General features: G+C 36.3%; 1 protein-coding gene across 4 annotated transcripts in view; it reads left to right on the top strand.

Moving 5' to 3' along the window:
• Positions 1-2,914: 2,914 nt before the first annotated feature.
• ablim3 (actin binding LIM protein family, member 3) overlaps positions 2,915-20,523 on the top strand; it is a 130,821-nt gene continuing 113,212 nt past the window's right edge. For 3 of the 4 annotated variants that reach the window (XM_056471936.1, XM_056471938.1, XM_056471937.1), the window contains exon 1: positions 2,916-3,445. In XM_056471936.1, the coding sequence (XP_056327911.1) occupies positions 3,433-3,445 (13 nt within the window). In that variant the 5' untranslated portion in view covers positions 2,916-3,432. Of the gene's footprint in view, positions 3,446-20,523 lie in introns of all 4 variants that reach the window. The other variant, XM_056471935.1, reaches the window with a different exon arrangement.

Below are 20,523 nucleotides of genomic sequence, written 5' to 3'. Positions count from 1 at the left end.
GTTCACTCTAAGGAGAAGCACAACTAGCCATCAACTATCTTAAATATCCTTTTTCATAACTGGTTTTAGCTGTGTTAGGGTTGTTAAGGTTCACTGAGTCTCTCAAATAAATTTTGTGCTGTAATCAATGAGCATTAAGTGACTACAGGTTTTGAAATCTACACATAAGAGAGGGTGCCCAAACTTTTGCATTGCCTATTTTTCAGTTTCAATTTAAATTCATACATCTCAATACTGCTACGCTACATATTTATGTCTGAAAAACATGCCATTATCTAGCTTTCTCTAGAAACCGAATGGCATTTCACTGCAATCATCTCTTATAAAGAAAGAGCACAATATTATGCAGCCACAGAGGGGTGCCCAAATTTTTGCATAAGACTGTAGACTTAAAATTTAATTTGAAATTCAAAATGGAAAAACTATGAACTAAAACGTAACAACATATTAACAAAATACTTCTCTCATACAGATGGAAAGTGCTGATGCTGGCAGGCAGAACAATGCTGACTGCTTACACTGTCTGTCTCAGACACGAACCTTATGGCCCTGTCAAAATATCTGAATGTCAGGCAGAGCAGTACATGGTCAGGCAAAGAGAGCAGCCAGAGTGAGATAGACAGACTGGGAGAGGAAGAAATGTAGAGTGTGCGAGGCGCCTGTCACATCCCTCCATTGTACTGTTTCCTCTTGGCCTTTGTTTCTGTATACACATGACAGTAAAATACTCCAAACTCACACAGCCTTTGGGTTCACACACACGCACAAAGAGAACAACCTGCAAATAAGAGACTTCCTGTTAAATATAACTGCCTGTCTGTCTCCACACACCCTGAGGTTTTTATTAATTCTGAATAACAATAATATTACAGGAGGGTTTACCAAGGAGCAGGTCTGTGGGTGTATGATGAATGTATGTTTGAACAGGGAACATATGAATGTGATTTACTTTTCTAAATAGCACTGACGTAAAGTCATTCATACTGTATTTTTCTCTGTAGGCAACAGTATTCAGAGTGAAGTTTTTTCTTTTATAAATGAACATATGTGGGCGACACGGTGGCTCTGTGGTTAGCACTGTCACCTCACATCAAGAACATGTGCTATAGGTGAATTGGATAAGCTAAAATTGGCCGTAGTGTATGAGTGTGTGATGAGTGTGTATGGTGTTTCCAAATGCTGGGTTGTAGGGCATCCGCTGTGTAAAACATATGTTATATAAGTTGGCGGTTGATTCCGCTTTGGCGACCCCTGATAAAAAAGGAACGAAGAAGTCGAAGGAAAATGAATGAATGAAGGAATATATGCTGGGCTGGCTGTGACGTTATGCAATAGACACAGACCTCTGTAAAGTGGTGAAAGAGTGACTACTAGTGTATGTCACGAGTAAAACAAATGGGAAATGCCAGGTAAGAGGTTTTTCTCCAGTGACCTTGATTTAAAATTACTTACAAACAATAAATCACCGTAAGGAAAAACTCAATCCTTTATTTTTTGTTCTTTTCTTTCTTTCTTTCTTTCTTTCTTTCTTTCTTTCTTTCTTTCTTTCTTTCTTTCTTTCTTTCTTTCTTTCTTTTAAAGTCAGTTTTTGTATAGTCTTTTTGAACAAACTTTGTTGTTTGCTAATATTTTTCAGTTAACAAGATTTCAGTGGCCCTCATCATTTTGTAATGGCTAAATTAATAATATTTATTATATATTTATGTAGTTTGTAGAATTATGTACATTGTAGATTTATATTTTTGTAGATTCTTTACCATTTTTATTTTTATATGCCTACAGCCAGTTTGATTAAGCATGACCTCCTAATCATAATTGGCTTCACTCTGTCTCCTCTCCACCAATCAGCTGGTGTGTGGTCTGGAGCAATATGGCTGCCGTCACGTCATCCAGGTGGATGCTGCCATAGGCGGATTTAACCAATAAGCAAGGTAAGCAGCCGCTTAGGGCTCCAGGAAATCTGTGGTCCCCCAAATAAATAGCAGATGATATCTATAAATTATAACATTGTTTTCTATCATATATTGTAAGGTGGGGGTCTAACATTTTTAATTTAAACGTAGGCTAATTATTACATCCGCGCGAAAATGTCCCCCACCTTCAATCATGAAGCAATCAAATTAGTAAAGATTTAGTTTTAAAAACGATATAGTTCATGTATTGTTTTTAGTTGTGAATTCATCTTAAGAAAACAAATCGTTTCAAAACCTTTACAAGGTGCTTTACCACATATATGTATATATATATATATATATATATATATATATATATATATATATATATATATATATATATATATATATATATATATATATATAAAGCCCCAAAATCACTACATCTGCCCCTGGATGCTGCACACTGGTGGTGGATGAGGAGATTCCCCCCAAAAATGTGTAAAGCACTTTTGAATGTCCAGAAAAGCGATGTATAAATGTAAGGAAATATTATTATTATTATTATTAATATTATTCGTTTATTATTATTTTATATAGCCTACATTTTACGTGTAATTTTATTTTGCTTAAATGTTAAATTGATTTTATTGTTATATTAAATGAGTATCATATGTTCTTACATGTATAGTGTAATCAACATTATTAAATGACTAATGATTAGGCAACTTAATTATCTTTTTTATAATATACATTACACATAAAGCGTGGTAATTTTCTTTTCCTGGCGCGCAATTCTTCTCTAAACGGCTAATTATCGTCATAATAAGGAGCTTTTGTTGGCGGGCAGGTTTCTAAATTAAGCCAATTTGTCTGCTGTGTCTATTTGCACCGTGTCTACATAAGAGGGCGCTATATATCCACACAGCCCACGGTAAATGCCGTAATCTGCGAAAACCCACCCTACCCTTCAACTTTCCCCCAATGTGACCTCACACCTCAAATCCGCTGCAAGAGACAAGAAGAAACCGGAGCGCTGCCGTTATAATCAGCAAATCTCACAGTGTGGCGGAGCTGCGAGCAAACACGCTGCTCCTCTAGTCCGCTGCGTGACGTCACCCCGGTGCGCGCTTCCATAGATGCGAGCGCGCGAGTACAGTGACAGCGCCTCGTCCACTGTACGCAACACTGTCTCAGGCTTGCTTTACCCGAGAAAACGGCACAAGATCACGGAATGTGACTTGACAACATTCCGCTTTATTTGAGGCCGGTCGTCCGCCCTGCTCTCGCGGGCTGCTGTACTTTAAGCCCACCGTTCCCATTATCAGCCAAGTGATCGCTGCCCTCCTGTGATCCGGGAATCACATTGGGAGCGTTAACATTTGTCTTAATTATTCCGCGAGTTTGTATCCCACTCTGACGGCTCGACTCTGACTTCAAGCTGAGGCTCAGTAACTGGATTTTATTCGGTGGAACAATAGTCGACCGCTGCTGTCTGGATATTAAATTGTAGCTACTCTTGGATTATTGTCTCAGCATCATGAGCACGAGTGGTGAGTAAATTCTTGCCATTGTTTCTTTTTGGTAATCACAAAGATGAATGAAATGCTAATGCAAATGTTTAAAGCAATATAATTCTTATGATAAGATAAACTTTATATCGACCTTGTGAAATAAGACCATTTGGTCTCATTCTGCTGTCATATACTGTAATTGAAGCGTTTGACCTCTTGCTACTGACCTGTCCCAAAGACGTTATTTCAGCTGAATAATTGAGGCAAAGTTGGTTTTATATTCACACATTTACACTTTCTCCTTATTATTATATAATTTCACAAAATGTTCTTTGCAAATACTAAATAGTGGAATTTATATTAACAGCCAATCATTATTAAAGTACAACATTGTTCACAGTCAAATAAATTGTGCTAATGTTGTTTTTAAGTCATACTTATATGTGATTTCAGACTGAATATTCAAAGTACAATGGTATACAATATAGGGAGCATGTCAGAAGTTGTCACTGAACAAATGTGTGAATGTAAAACCAACTTTACCTCAATCACTTAATAGGTCATTTTAATTCTTTTAATTCAACTTTATTTCTATAGAGCTTTTAGCCATGTAGATTATGTCAAAGAAACTGAACACAGGTAAAGAAAACAGAATAAAAAGCTATAACAATGTTTGAATAATAAAAATAATTAAGTTATTTATAATATAATAAAAAATGTATATAAATATTATAATATAATTAAATAATAGATGGGGTGTCACGGTAGTGCAGTGGGTAGCACGATCGCCTCACAGCAAGAAGGTTGCTGGTTCAAGCCTGGCATTTCTGTGTGGAGTTTGCATGTTCTTCCCGGGTGCTCCGGTTCCCCCGCAAGTCCAAAGACATGTGGTATAGGTGAATTGATTAAGCTAAATTGGCCGTAGTGTATATGTGTGAATGCAAGAGTGTTCCGAGTGTTGGGTTGCAAGTTAGCGGTTCATTTCACTGTGGCAACCCCTGATTAATAAGGGCACTAAGCCGAAAGGAAAATGAATGAATGAATAAATAAAAAATATAAACCTGATTTTATTTTTGATTCATGTTATTATTATCATCACAAAGTTACACGATTCTCATTTGCTCTGAATTTTAAGAGTGTTTCTCTTACTTTTTAACCTGTGTTGAAACTGACAAAAGCTATATGTCAAAAAGATGCTTGACCACTTGGCTTAATCTTGAAATAGAAATATACATTATAGAAAATTGTCTCGGAAAAATTTGTATGCCCGTTTATTCATTCATATATAATCATTCATTTACTTTTCAGCTTAGTCCCTTTATTATGCAGGGATCGCCACAGCGGAATGTACCACTGACTTATTCAGCATGTGTTTTACGCAGCGAATGTCTTTCCACCTACAACCCAGCACTGGAAAACACACACACACACACACACACACACACACACACACACACACACACACACACACACACACACACACACACACACACACACACACTCATACACTACGGCTAATTTAGCTTACTCAATTCACCTATAGCGCATGTTTTTGGACTGTTGGGGAAACTGGAGCACCTGGAGGAAACCCATGGGGAGATCATGCAAACTCCATACAGAAATGCCAACTGACCCAGCCGGGGCTCGAACCAGCGACCTTCTTGCTGTGAGGCGACAGTGCTACCCACTGCACAATCGTGTTGCCTATGCTATTTGTGTAAACGAAATGTCTCATGATACAACTTAGAAAAGCGTTCTCTGTTTACTGGTGTGTCCAGTTTGATGTCACTCAGATACACTTGGATGCATTCGTTCAGCTCTTATCCAATCATATCAGTGAGATTCATTATTACTGATTTCATGCTGTGGAAATCTGTCAGATGAGGAGATGCTCACCAACAGAGAATGAAAAACCAATGAAAGATCATTGAGGAGCAGTTCTCCTTTGAGTCTTGTGCTTCAGTCAGCTGATGCTGCAAGGGCATGACTGCTGCATCTCATAATGATCCCTTTATGGGAAAAGTTTTGGGCTGTTTTTCTGTTTGTCATGCCTACTTGGCAAATGCCTTGCTGTTCTGTGATTTAGAAATGGTTTGCATTCCTGCAGCAAGCTGCTAAATTGCATTCTCAGCTGATGAGCGGATGGACAAGCTTTGCCCACATGTTCCACTATCTAAACTAATCCTAAACTATTTTTCCTCTTAGTTCAGGACACACGGCTCTCGGCACCAGCTCACTCTGATAAAACAATGTCACATCAGCCAATTGAGCTTGCTTTATTCACTCTTTCAAAGCATTTTGCTTGTCAGCTGGGGATGGGGCTGCCACCGGCACGCTACCGTATGGAGAGCAAGTGTTTTCAGCTGCAGACAGATGGCAAGCGAATGAGTGCAGTGGCCGGGTTGTGTCTCGTGGCAAAGGCAAAAAAAGACTGGAGAGCTACCAACAAATGAACAGGCATGCATGCTCCACAAGAGACCCGGAGTGTTTTGTTGAACATGCACTTAAAGATCCTGACATACAGTAATCACACAATTTTACTATAGAAATTTGCAAGGCAGATTTACCCATCTAACACCAACTCTCAAACTTACCTGACAACCCGACACATGGCATTTGAATGCACAATAGCGTGTTGTACACTACATTGGGCATGATAGCCTTGAGCGAGTGAAAATAGAGAGCAATTACACAGAGGTCACTTGGTCTCTCTTCATTTGCTGCTGCCTAGATTTCTTATGGTCAACTGCCATTTTCAACTGCCCTCTATTTTCTGCACCACTGAGGGAACATAGCAAACAAGCAAGTATTGGAAAACCCCCTTAGTCTTTTTTATAACATAGGCTCATTCTGAAAATGTAGCCCTACTGTATATACCAGGGGTGTCCAGACTACGGCCTGCGGGCCATCTGCGGCCAACAATCAGTTTTGTGGTAGCCCGCGAGGCTTTTTATAAATATTAATAGAATCTGGCCTGCTATACAAAAATGAAAGTAATTCAAAAATAACCACCTGGTGTTGCTATGACTTGCCTTTATTTAGGAAGCAGTTTCTGTTATGAAGTAAAACGAACCGAACAAACTGAAACATAATCACGTTTTGGTGAGCCATGGCACAACCGAGAAAAAGGAAAATCAACAGTGAGTGCAGGAAATTTTGTCACATTGGGGCAAAGAATATTTCTTCACAGAGGTCAGCGGATTATGTGTCTGTTTAATTTGCCAGGAATCAGATGCAGTAATGAAGGAATATAATATTAAAAGACATTATGAAACAAAATATCAGGCCTTCAGCTGTTATACTGGTGTCGAACGAGATCATAAAGTAAAACAAATAGCAGCGGCCCTATCAGCTCAACAACAGCAGTTTTTTCGTGCTAATAAAGTGCAAGAAAATTCTACGCTAGCTAGTTTTGAGGTAGCTTAGCTAATCGCACAGCACAGGAAACCCTTCACTGAAGGAGAAGTTAATGAGTGTCTGATGAGTGTTGCACAGTTGGACGACGAATTAAAATAATTTTTATATATATGCGTGTCTGTGTGATGTATGTAAAATTTGGCCCAGGACAACGTTTTTTTTTTTGCATCTGGCCCTCGGCCCAAAAAGTTTGGACACCTCTGGTATATACGCTTTTGGAGAATGCGAATTATGTAGCCAGAAATTCGTATGGCGCGATTCCTTTTCGCGCTAACAGCTGACTGCTTACCTCCGTATGGACGGCTTTCCCGCTGTTACCAGTTTGTCCAGTAGCTCGCCACATACGTCAGTGGACTAGAGGTGCAGAGAGGAGTTAACCACAATGACAGGGTTTGAGTCTGGGGAAGAACGGTTCCAGAAAATAGGTAAGACAAAAACAGAAATTAAAAAATAAAATAAACATGGAAACAACAGCGTGAGAATGTGGTAAAATCAGAAAATGTGGTAAAAATCAGGCAGGGGCTTTTTTCTGTATTGCTTTTTAAAATTGTCGGTTGAGTTTAGGGAAGCGGGTAGATGGGTCAATCTGTGTTTTTGAAAATACTATTAGTTTGGTTTAGGAAAAGGGGAGGGTCGGTCGCTCCGTCAGTCAGTCAGTCATTTAGTCAGTCATTTAGTCAGTCAAAGAGTCAGTCAACTGCGGCCTCTGGTGGATTTACATAAGAACAGCAGTCACGAATAGCACTCGCGAGAGAAATTTGAGATCTCAAAAAGCGTACACAGCGGCTTCTGGTGGTTTTGCGAAAACAAAAGCTGCAAAAAACGTAGGTAATGGGACATATTTGGCGTTCTCCAGAAATGTGTATTGAGGTACTTTTTCAGAATGAGCCTGGGTTGCTTTTTTCTATTCCTTGTGCTTTCTGTCTGTCTTTTTCTTTTTTTCTCGTTCGATCCTCCTGCCTTCAGCAGAGTGAATTTCAAGGGTTTCAGTGCCTTAAAGATTCTAGTAAATACTATAGCAGATATAGGAAAAGAATAATGGGGGTGCATACTGTATAAACCTGTATAGGTGCCAAAACATCAGCCAATGAATGTGTGACTGTTTAGAGATAGAATGAGGTGCCTGAAGTTGTCCTACCCTGCTCTTTCTGTGTCAGCATTCATGACTCAGCATCCCTTACATCAATCACACACACAAACACACATACACAGAAGTGCCTCCGTCACCACTGTCCTGTCATGCCAGGCCTTTGAGAGCAATGAGGTGGAACCCAGTTTGGCTGCAGTGTTCAGATCTTGTCAACACAAATTTCCATACAACTGTTATCTGTAACAGTGGCACACTTTATTTTTGCCTTTATTTGTCTGTAAAATAACTGCATTTGATCCTATTTGAGTTTTTGGCTATAAATGATCGTGAGTCATTATTAGAAACAAACAAAGCAATTTAATTAACTGTCATGATCTTGGCATATAGAGTTAGTTTAGTGTTTGTTATGTATGCACAAAAGAACATTTTGGATTAATTGACTGTCACTGTGACAAAGACTATTATCAATCTCCAAAAATTGCTTTATAAATAATACGCACAATTGTCTCATAAATATTAATTGACAAAATTAAATGACAAAGGTTCTTAATTAGCATTTACTTCTACAAAATAAATACATTTAAAAAACTGTCATCATTTGCTCACCTTCATGTCATTTCAAACCTGTTTTTTATGTATAAAATAAAGATGCTTTCAATGTATTTGTGCAAAATTGACTACTCACTTAAAATGATGACACTATATAACATTATTAAAAGAGTGGGAGTGGAAACAATAATTCAATTAGAATTTTTGTTAAACCATCCAATCAATTTAAAATGATAAATTCTTTGCAAATAGTTATTCACCTCACACTGTAAAAAATGCTGGGTTCCATACAGTACAATCGATTTGAGGTGGGACAATATGAAGGAATTAAGTTAACTTATTATTATTTACAAATTTAAGTGGGTTGAACATATTACCAATTAAGTTGTCTAAAAAAATCTCCAGAATTGGGTTAATTCAGCTCAATTTAAATCAGTAGTTTTAAAACAGCAAATGTCAACAAACCGCAAACGACATTTTTTGAGTACATCTTGTGAAATTGTATTCCTATGGCAATGCATATTGCAGAATAAAAAATACTACAATGTTAGATTTTTCCAATATTGTGCAGCCCTAGTAGATATATTATATGAGAGACTTGCTTTGTTAATCAAACAAGTGCATTTAATTAGATTTGCATTGTAAACCTTAATAAAAGTTAAAACATGATTACTTTTTTATTTCTTGTTTTTAGTTTTAGTAATTGCACTCCCAAAATCATTCCACATTTTTTTTTTCACAAGATTTTGAACAGACATGATCACTTATATCAGTTATATTATATTCATATGATGAAAAAATTACATTTAGGATTTTAGTCAAATACTGTATACACATTCATCATTGAACATGAGCTGAAGTTCAACCATACCTGTTTGATGCTGCACCAGGAAACACCTGATTGGTCCATGTGGAAGCTCAAAAAGGAACCTCATTGGTACTTGTGTGTCAAGCAAACATTGTAGAGCTTCTGTGACCAAATTATTAATTCAATTATTTTCCTTTGGCTTAGTCCCTTTATTCATCAGGGGTCACCACAGCGGAATGAACCGCCAGTGACCAAAATTAAAATCAAGTAAAATTTGTTTTCTTTACCATCATGTTTCTTTAGAAAGTTTGGTTGGATTGAGGTTTATAATTCATATGGATTTCTTTTCTCATCTTTTTTTGAACAATATAAACAGTCCTTTCCCAGCAAGCAATTTTGTGTTCAATAGATGTCTAATAGACATCTATACGTAGACAGCTTGGCTAAAAAAGGCTAAACTAGGGCTGTCACTGAAAATCTAATAGACATCTAAAAATAGCCCAAAACTAGACTAGTCGTCAAATAGACAGATTAGACAGACTTTATATGTGTAGTCATTAATTTCTACTTATTTGATGACTAGTTTAGTTTTCGCCTATTCTTAGACGTCTATTAGATTTTCACTGACAGCTTAAATGTAGCATTGTTTTAGCCAGGACGACTATGTTTAAACATCTATTAAACAACTTTTTAAAACAAAAATATGTTTGCTGAGTTTCTAGAAGTAAATTTATAAGATTTAATTTTTTTAACTCAAAATTATGCACCTAAGATTCTTTATGAGTTTGGAATGACAACATTTTTTAAAAATTTGCAGAATTTTAATTTTGGGGTCATCTAAACCTATAACATCTCTGGAAACTTTTCATTAAACAAAGGGTTGCTACAAAAAAAGAGTTCACTGAATGGTTCTTTGAAGGAAATAACAAAGGTTTTTCAGTGTCAGAGCCCCAAATGTAATTGAGTACAGCAGTTAAGTTTACTGCTGGATTGAAAGAGGCATCTCTTTGGTCATTTGATTAATAATTGCTTTTGCACGGTGGTCATAACAGTCATATTTTGTCTAGCATGCTTTCACACCTGTAGATCGATTGTTTTGTTCTGAAACAGGGATTCAAATTGTTGCAATGTTTATTTTTGTTCTTGGTGTGGTTCACTTTCACACAGCAAGTTTCTAAACGGACCAAAGTAGTTAAAACAAGTCATGTGTGAGCAAACTCTCCTCACATTGGTCAGAGTTTCATGGTTTATTTTACAGAGTCCTGCTCGGCTGTCATGCGTCCTTATTTTAATTTATGGCAATGAGCAATAAGACATTATAAGCGAAATGCTGCACTTGAATTTTTTATTGGTGACACTCACAGACACTGTCACCAAGTATAAATCAGAGGTAAGACTTTCTTATACATAGCCTTGCCTAGAATTATGCAATATAGGCTTCATATTATGCAGAGAATTAACAGATAAACCAAGACTGCGGTTCGGTCAATTTTATTAACGGATAAACAGCTCCACAGTTCGTTTCAATCGAGCCAAGACCACCTCATTCAGGCGATCTTGGACCGTTTGTTTTGGCGCGGATCTGAGAGCGATTGCTGGATTCACATATGCCAAACAAATAGCGCTTATTGGGGAAATACGCCAGGTTCCGAAACAAAAGTCTAACACTCTAACATTCACTGTTCTTTATGTTTTGGGAACCCATTATGGTACTTCTATGTAAAAAAGTCCTTTCTATGCAAAAAAAAAAGTGCTTTTACAAAGTAGATTGTGTCAACGTAGCTTATATATTAAGTTGTAGTAAATTAAAACTGCTTCAGTTCAGTATAGTTCAGTGTAATGCAAATGTCACAGTTGAAAACCTAAACACTGAACCCCATTGATGTGCAGCTCCACTAATACCATACATAGTCTCATAATAGATGAAAGTTTACTGAGAGTATTTGGTCATTTGATTGAATTTAATTTTTTACATGCTTGCCTGAAACACGTAGAACGAAACAAAAGTAAATTCATTAAAATAGAATGAATATTTCCGAAAAACTGGGAGTGACTAGCTTAAAATTTACCCCAGTTATAATGGAGCCTCCCTTGATCAAATATCATGCTCAGTGCCTCTGCCTTGATGTTCTGTAGCATCTATCTGCATAATGCATACGCTCTACCTGGGAGTTGATTTGATCTGAGCTAGTGTGTCAGCAGACGTAAACCCACTATGGCACCATAAACACACTCTCATCCCATCTGGAGTGCAGTCCGGCACAGCGTCAGCACACATTTGTCATTCCTGTAGGCCAGCGTTATGATGTAGCAGCACTGGGAACAAAAGAGAAAAAAAAACGGCATCGTGATCAGGGTTGAATTTCCTACAAATCCTTCCTAAAGATTTAATTCTCCATGCATTTCCCCTGGCTTACATATATACAAGGCAATATCTTTGATGTAGGACTGCGTGGATATGAAAGCAGTAGAAAGACTTAATGCTATTCCACCACAATATCTGCAAGGCATATGTTATAGATAGCAAGGAAAGAGTACCACTTGTAGCTTCTAGATGTGATGTGCAAATTGGATAGTGGCTCCTTGCTATTATAGCAACAGAAACAAATCTTGCTACTTAATTAGTCACTTACCTTTGACAAACAAATATTTGCATGCAAAGGAATAGTTTTAATCAGTGTTTCGGCAAAATCTCTTCATTATTACGCAGCGTTTTTATTTTTGAAACTGCTAACGAGGACAGAATTTGCGCTCCTCTGTGTTAGTTGTCTTCTCTGTAGTCTCCAGATTATTTTCAGAGAGATTTTGGCTGACTCTTTTAGTGGGCCAAGCTCAGAATGTTTGGTTTCTTGTGTCCTAGTACTGTCTTCCAGTCCAGTGAGCAATGCTAACATCCAATTGACTGATTGTCAAAAGTAAATGTTTACAGTCTCGCTTCCTAAAGGCCATTGTGTGTTAAATAATCTGAGAAATCTTCTTCTGTAGAAGCCATCAGGTTTGATGATTCTCTGACAGACACACAGCAGATGACCCTGACCTAACACATTTTTCTAAACTTAGTTGAATTCCCAAATCATTAGTAACGCTGAGAGCAGATCGAAGGCCGGAGCGAGTCCTTGAGGCCCTCGGACCTCATTCTGTCTGACCTTGGGTTTGGTTTATTTGAGTGATCATTTGTCTGACAGGGTCAGTTCAGCTCCTGTCGGTTCAGCGGTGCTGGCTGGACTGTAGCAATAGTCATATATCAAATTTGGTCAGCTTCTCCAGAGGCCCACGTACTGCAAACAGGTTTTTGAACACTCGAAACCAGTCTCCCAACCCCCACTTTTCTCAAGCAGGTTCCAGCAGGGACGTCAAAAGATTTTGATGCTATTTTAAAACCTATAGAAGAGAAATGATCCCTTGTCAAAAATAGGCTAACTCAATTATGGTTCAGAGGCAACAATTCAATTATTAAACAATTCTCTTTACGTCATGGTGCATTTTATTTTATTTTATTTTATTTGCTTGATATTACTTTAAAATTATTTAAATAATGAATTACTTAATTGTTAAATTTTTAATATGTTATTAACAATAATTGCTTACATTCAATTATACCATGTGAATTTTCCTTTTTGATTTTCCCTTCTTCTCTAAATTACTTTTCCAACCATTTTTACATTTTCTGTATTTTATTTTATTAATTATTGAATATATATTTTAATTATTTAGTTAATGAATTACTTAATTGTTATTTCTTTACTTTGCTATTAAGAATAAGAACTGTTTACATTCAATTATACCACTATTTTTTTACCTAATTAATTTTATTTTTTGGCCCTTCTGCAAAGCATTATTTTGCATTACTTGATTTTAAAATAATTAAAGGAAACACACAGTATCTACTATCTATGATTATCTATTGAACATCAACGTTGAACACCGGAAATTAAAACACACTGCCGAAAACAAAGTCACTTTTTTCTTATAAAAAAAGTGAAAATAAATATCTTGCACTTTTGGAAACAAAATTAATTATTTTCAATGCTTTTCAAATTAAAAGTAGAAAATAAGCAGTATCTCTTTTAAATAAAATAACTCTTGTATAGCCTGTAAATAATATTTTAAACAGTGCATTTAGTGCATCTTCTGTAAACAAATATTTTAATGTAAATAATAATTTTATGGAAAATGGAAATGGAAATGGAAAAAAATATGCCATCTCAAGGCATGTCTGGTGCAGCTTCCAATCATCGTCAATGTAGTGCAAAGTAAGGCTCAGGAATGGCTGCATTGTCCTCCTTGACCAGAGATCAGAAGTGGCTGCAAAGTGGCCGCAGAAGTATAAAACAGTCTCAGCCTAACAGAGTGGGGTTACGTGACTTCACATGTAGAGAAATAATTGAAAAAATTGACCTTGAAAAATTAGATTGATTATAGGTTCTGAATGTTGATTTTGATTACTTTTCGATTAATCACTCAGCCTTTTATGTATTAATATTAAATTTTTACTTTACTTAATGAATTACTTAATTGGTATTTTTTTTTACTTCGCTATTAACAAAACAAACTGCTTAAATTCAATTATACAACTATATTAATGGTATTATAGAAATGTTCCTTTTCGTATCTACCTTCTCTTCTGATTTACTTTTTCCACCTATTTTATTTAGTTTTTATTTTATTCTTAAATTATTTAATTAATGAATTACTTTTCCCACCTTTTTTACCTTTTCAATATTTTATTTTATTTTATTTTATTTTATTTTATTTTATTTTATTTTATTTTATTTTATTTTATTTTATTTAGTTAAAATTTTATTTTTAAATTATTTAATTAATGAATTACTTTTTCCACCTTTTTTACCTTTTCAATATTTAATTTTATTTTATTCTTAAATTATTTAATTAATTAATTTTCCCACCATTTAAAAAATTTCATTATTTTATTTTATTATATTTTATATTCTATATATTTTTTATAAATTATTACTTGGAGAAATACGGTGTTACGAGGGTTATGAAGACACTTAATTTGTGTGTGTGTGTGTGTGTGTGGGGGGGGGGGGGGATTGGGGGTATGACAATACTTTTCCTCACAAAAAAAAGTGCAAACGAAACTTTCAGCGCAGATCTAAAGTTGAAGTTCACGTTCATGTCTTAAAATAGTAAGAAGACAAACACAGAGTTAGCCACAATATCAAACTATATGAGGTTAATTACATCAAATTCTATATTATTGTAGATAATATGCTGAATCAGACAAAGAAACCTATCACATTACCATCCCAAAGCTTTGTTGTGTTCAATGTATCAGCAGCTGCATATTTATTTATATGTTTGTTATTCGAAGTGAACCCATCTGCTAGCAGCCCCATTTGTCTAGTGCAGAATTATTCTTATCACAATTAAGTGTTCTGCCTAATAAGGAAACGGGAGTGTTACTTAGCCATTAATTCCAGCACTGGATTTAAAGGTCTTCACCCAGTGCTCATTACTATGAAGGATAAGTGGACTCTGTCTGGCCAAGGTCTTGTTTACAACTCTCTTCTGCCTGGCTATGGAGGAATTGAGATCAGCCTTGTCACCTCCACTCTCCCACAATCCTGTGTGACTGTAATCCTCCGCTGCAAGCAGAAATAGCTGCGGCCCCTTAGGTCCTGTGGTTATCACCTTACACCTTCAGCCGGATGTTACTGGCCATTTGCTATATATTGCAACATTAGTGTTTTAAAGCTAATGCACTAGGCTTTTGAATCTAACTTGCTATTGCATTCATCTTTATAAATGAGCTAAATATTTTTTCTGCACAAACCATGAGGAATTTGTTGCAACATATGTTTAAGCGATTGAATTGATAAGAAAACTCTGAGTGACCTATTTTGGGATTTGGAGATCTTGTTGTTTGTATTTGAACTGTGAAAAGCGTGAAGATGATATTAATAATAGACAGGCCTTTTTAGAACTTGAATTCATTTGAATGTAGTTTTTAACGTTCATTATAGCAGTACTTTTCACTAAAGCAAGAATGAAAGGCACTGGAAAGGAAATAAAAGGGAATTCTGTTTCTGTCTTTGGATAGAGAAAAGAAAAAATGTGCGTTTTTATCTCTGGTTTTAATTTATTTTTTCACCATTTTAAGTTTATATCTAACATTGTGATTGTTAGATGTAATTGTGAGTTTATAACTTGAATACTTGAGGTGAGAATATTTTTCTGAGGAAAAAGTCAGAACTGCAAGATGTAAACTTGGAGTTGTTAAGTAGGGATGCAATGATTATAGATTTTGGTTGTACAATTATAGCCTGAAGAACAATCACGGTTTCACAGTTATCACGATGCGTTCATTCATTTCAAACCAAACACCACTAGTTTAGTAAATCACATGAAAACCTCTTCTATTTCAAAGTTGACTTTGTTGCCTCTTCTATTTCTTTTTTGACTTAAAAATAAGTGAGAAATATTTCTGGTATTTAAACATAAGTAATAATTTTACAGTAAAAATATGAACAAATGAATAAATAAATAAATAAAAGTAAGAATAAATAAAAAAAATTATCTAGTGTAAACCTAAGCTACATATTAGCTAAGTATTTCAACAAATGTAGTCAAAGTCTGCTAAACCTTTTTCTTAAAGGCACTTTTGATCAGCTATATTATGAACTTGCTTAGTATTTTCTTTTTGTTGTTGTTTTTTTCTCTCTTTGGTCAGTCATGTGTCATGTCATGTGACTCGTGGTGCATTCGCAGCATTCTTTTAACTAGGTGTGCCTGGAAAGTGTGAAACTGTGCCGCTCGCTGCCAATTTGCATGTGCAAGCTGCGCAACTCCATTGAAAATAACAAATTTGAGCAAACAAAACATGGAATATGTGAACGGCCCTTAGTTAGCCTGATCCAAAGTGAAAATCAGTCTTTACTCCAGTGTGCGTGTGTATTAGCTTTGGTGTACAAACTCGGAACTTTAAACTAGCGCACAGTTGGCATAACTTTGTTTAATTTCATCAGTTTTGTTACATGCAGAATGTAGTGTGAGAAGCCTTTACGATTAATTAACCGTTACGAATTAAAGCGCAGTTAATAGTGAAACCGGTTAGTCGTTGCATTCCTATTGCCAACACGGTCTCACAGCAATGCGTAAATTTTTAATTTAGTGACTAATTTATATGAATCTCATTCGTACAATTTAGTACGATTTGCTCATCATCCAATGACGGTTGGGTTTAGGGGTGGGGTTGGGTGCCACACCTCCTTTTTAAAATCGACTAAACTCATACAAATTCATACAAATTAGGCAGTAAACCAACAAAATGTAAAATACTTACGTTTCCTCGTGAGATCAGGCTGGAATTGCGAGTTTTTAACTCGACATTATTAATTTACTGATTGTGCCAATTTCATGTCTTGCAGTTGCATGTCTTCACAAGTTTTTTTCCCGCAATTTGGAATTCATAACCTGAAATTGTGGGATATAAAATAAATAAATAAAATTTGTAGATAAAAAAGATGAAAATAAATAAAAGTCGCTGTTAGAGTTTCTTTTGGATTTACAACTTTGCAATTTATTACATTTTTTTCCTCACTATTCTGATGTTTTTTGGCATTTTAAGTTATAAACTCATATGCAAGTCTGTATCATGCAACTACAAGAAATAGCTGACATTTCTGAGGTAAAAAGACGAAAACTAAAAAGCTTATTCCCTGCTTTGAGGCGTTGCTAAATGAACCGCAAATTTCATTCATTCATTCATTCATTCATTCATTCATTCATTCATTCATTCATCCGTTCGTTCGTTCATTCATTCATTCATTCATTCATTTATTCTATAACAGAAATATGACTCCATAGGTATTAGGCTTGTGCCGGTATTCGGTAATGCGATAAATCACGGTAATGAATATGCACGATATTGTTATCGCGGGCACTTCAAAATACCGTGAAAAATAATAGATCCGAATTTATATTCTTAGAACGCGCCTTGGCTTATTTTCCATCAACCGCTTGAAGAAAAACTGCGTATATGCTGCGCAGAACTGATGCGCACTCTGATGTAAACAATCCCCGCATGTAGAAGCCCTGTGTGCGCGCCGCCGCTGCCACCGCGCTATAATCCTCACACGCATGCCATCTGTCAGACCGGGCACTTTCCCGGTGGGCCGACGTACTTTTTGGGCCGGGCTGATCATCGTCTTATGATCTGATCGGCCCATAAAAGGCTTAGCAGCCTATCGTTTTTTTCTGCCTTATTGATTGACGCTGCTGTGATCTGTGACTCTCTGAAAGTAGATGCTTTTTTTCCCGGACAGACAGACCGGGCCGGCCCATGTGACACCCTGCAGCCCATTGGCTCTTTTCGGTATTGACATTGGGCTGGCCCAATCACAAACTCCTATTTTGGACTCCGCGTGAGCGTGCGTCGTCTGTGTGTATTTGTCAAAATAGTCGAGACAGTCAGAGAGAAGAAACGCAAGGGAGGCGCAGAGAAATCGCGGGAAATACACCGGCGTTTCATTTAGCGATTCTGAAAAGTTCTCTGTTCATTCTAGTACACGGCTAAAAACGCAAATCTCGTGACCACACACTCTCTGCCCAGAGCTGCAGCCACTAGTTCAGCGGGTGAGCATAAACCCCAGGTGAGAGTGTAGTGCATGTCAGACAGTTCATCTGCTGGATGATCTCATCTCACTATAGCTGTTAAACGTGATATTGAATTCATCTTGTTGTCTCTATCTAACAATTCTTATGTCTTTTGAATCACTTGTTTTCAGTTAACTGTTTTGGCTGAGTGCAAAGATAAGCTAATATATTAATTTATGTAACCACATACACTGAATCTGCACATTGACTGATTGCTAACCTTTATCGTTTAAATTTAATGTACGTTATACTGTTATAATGGCCATTATTGGTTATTAAAACTGATATTCTGCAAAAGAGACAGGGTAAAGTTCATTCTTTTCAATGGAAATGAAAGGAGACAGTTATATTTAAGCCCTGTTTTGTTATAAATATGCAGTGTGAAGATGATGCTCATAAAAATATGCAGCTACACGAGGCTGTTTGGTGTCTGTTAATCATAATATCAAAATGAAACAAATTTGACTTATATTATGTTTTCATTGTTTAGATAGTGAAACAGCAAGCAGGATGAGGTGAAAGAGGTTAAAATGTAACACTGTTCCCTTTGAAGATTTACCCATGCATTATCAGGCAGTTTTTGTTATGTTTATTATTGAATATAGGCTGAGTCAATAGTGTATTAAATAAGCTAAATTGGCTGTAGTGTATGAGTGTGTGTGAATGAGTGTGTATGGGTGGTTTCCAATATTGGGTTGTGGCTGGAAAGGCATCTGCTGCATAAAACATGCTGGAATAGTTGGCAGTTCATTCCACTGTGGCGACCCCTGATAAACAAGGGACTTATGCGAAGAAAAATAAATGAATGAATAGTGTATTTTTTTAGAACTCAACAAATATCTTTATGGACAGCATACAGAAATTAAATTGAGATTAAAGTTTGTATTTATTTATTTATTTCATATATATGGCTTTTGTGTTTTATAGAATATGAGTTGATAAGGAGGAACGCTGCCGACAATTTATCCCCCTTTAAAAAGGTTAAAGTCAGAAGTTTGGAAATATTTTGGGTTCCAAAAAAATGCAGAGGGATTACGAAGACAGTTTCCCTTTTGCACATTCACTTTGATATAATTGCTCAAGTTTACTTTTATTTTGTGTATTGTTTTATTTATATTTATTTGTATTTAAATATTTGAAGTACTTTTAGTTAATTAAAAAGTTATTAAAGTTTTGTTATTGAAGTTTTTTGTGTTTTTTTACCTGTTTCTCTAGTAAAATTACAATATCGTGATAATACCGTATACCGTGATAAAAGCTCAATCAATTAATCGCAGCATGAAAATGTGATACCGGCACATGCCTAATAGGTATCCAAGAAGCCATTAAAAACTTCAATCCAACATGTCCTCCCCTGATCTCCGTGCATGTGGTAAAGCAGGGATTACACAACCTGTTTACATCCCCCCGCAGGCCTCACTCACAGGTGGGCTTCCAGCACAGTGACAGCCACCCATAAATGACAGATGAATGATGCCTGAAAGACATATTGTCTTTTAACGGCATGTAGTTTATTCTCTTTTGAGCTGTCACCTCTGTTTATTTGCCTGTTATTGTATGTGAAAGCTTATGGGGAGCTCACAGTCTTTGAGGTACAAAGAAACAGCAAAGCTTTAGGGGAAACACATTACCATAAATGCTCCTGGTTTTGTGATATTGCAAAATATCTCATATTTGCTTGTGTGTGGCTGTTATCTGCTTTTAACAGCGTCACGATTATACTGCGCTCTACGCTGACAAAAGAACGTAGGCCACACACACGCACACACACAGACTTCACAACAGCACTGGAAGTCAGCCAGAAATTGGCTCACTCTGCCAAAGAAATAAGTGCTTACAATATTACCAGTGTGAGATTGAGTCGCTGGAGGAGGAATAACAGCATTAATGGATCATTGTTCTTCAGCTGCGGATGAAGAAAAGTCAATGAAACTCTCTATTCTGATAGACTGATGATATGCGGAGTGATCTTTGTGAATAAGAGGTTGTCTGTTTGAGTGTAAATGCTCTTTTCAACCCTCAGACACTTTATTAGTTTATGCAATGTGTTTATTATACAGATTTGGTTCAAATTGTGTAATCCGTAGCAAACCTGATATGAATGTATGTGTGTATACAGTACATTAGGGCTGCATGATTGATCAAAAAAGATTGTAATCTCGATTTGACCCTATGCACAATCTTAATTCAGCTTTTCTATGATTCAGCCGATTATATTTTTAAGGGCAGGAGAGAAGCGTAAAGGCAGTCGCGCAAGACTTTACATTGTTTTATATACATTGTTCAGCAACATGGACACCTCCAAATGATGTTAAAGCTGTCAGATTCTGTATTTATAAGGTATAATTCACCCAAATATGTCAATTCTGTCTTAATGTAATGATGTATTCGTGCCTGTAAAATCACGTCAGTTCATGTACTGTTTGTTTACTACTGAGAGGATGCGCGCGTGTCTGCCAATGATTACTGTAGTGAACAGAACCTGCATAGTCTGTGAATTACAGGTAATAAAGTTGTAAATAACATTCAGTTTGGTGCACAGAGCGATCGTTTGGGAGCCACATGGGAAGTATGATATGCATGTGTGTGTTTTTTTACGTTAGAGTGACGGCGTCGACCATGATATGAGCACAC

Source organism: Danio aesculapii, chromosome 14, assembly GCF_903798145.1.
Source record: "Danio aesculapii chromosome 14, fDanAes4.1, whole genome shotgun sequence".
Taxonomy (NCBI): Eukaryota; Metazoa; Chordata; class Actinopteri; order Cypriniformes; family Danionidae; genus Danio; species Danio aesculapii.
This window is presented reverse-complemented; position numbering and strand designations above follow the sequence as displayed.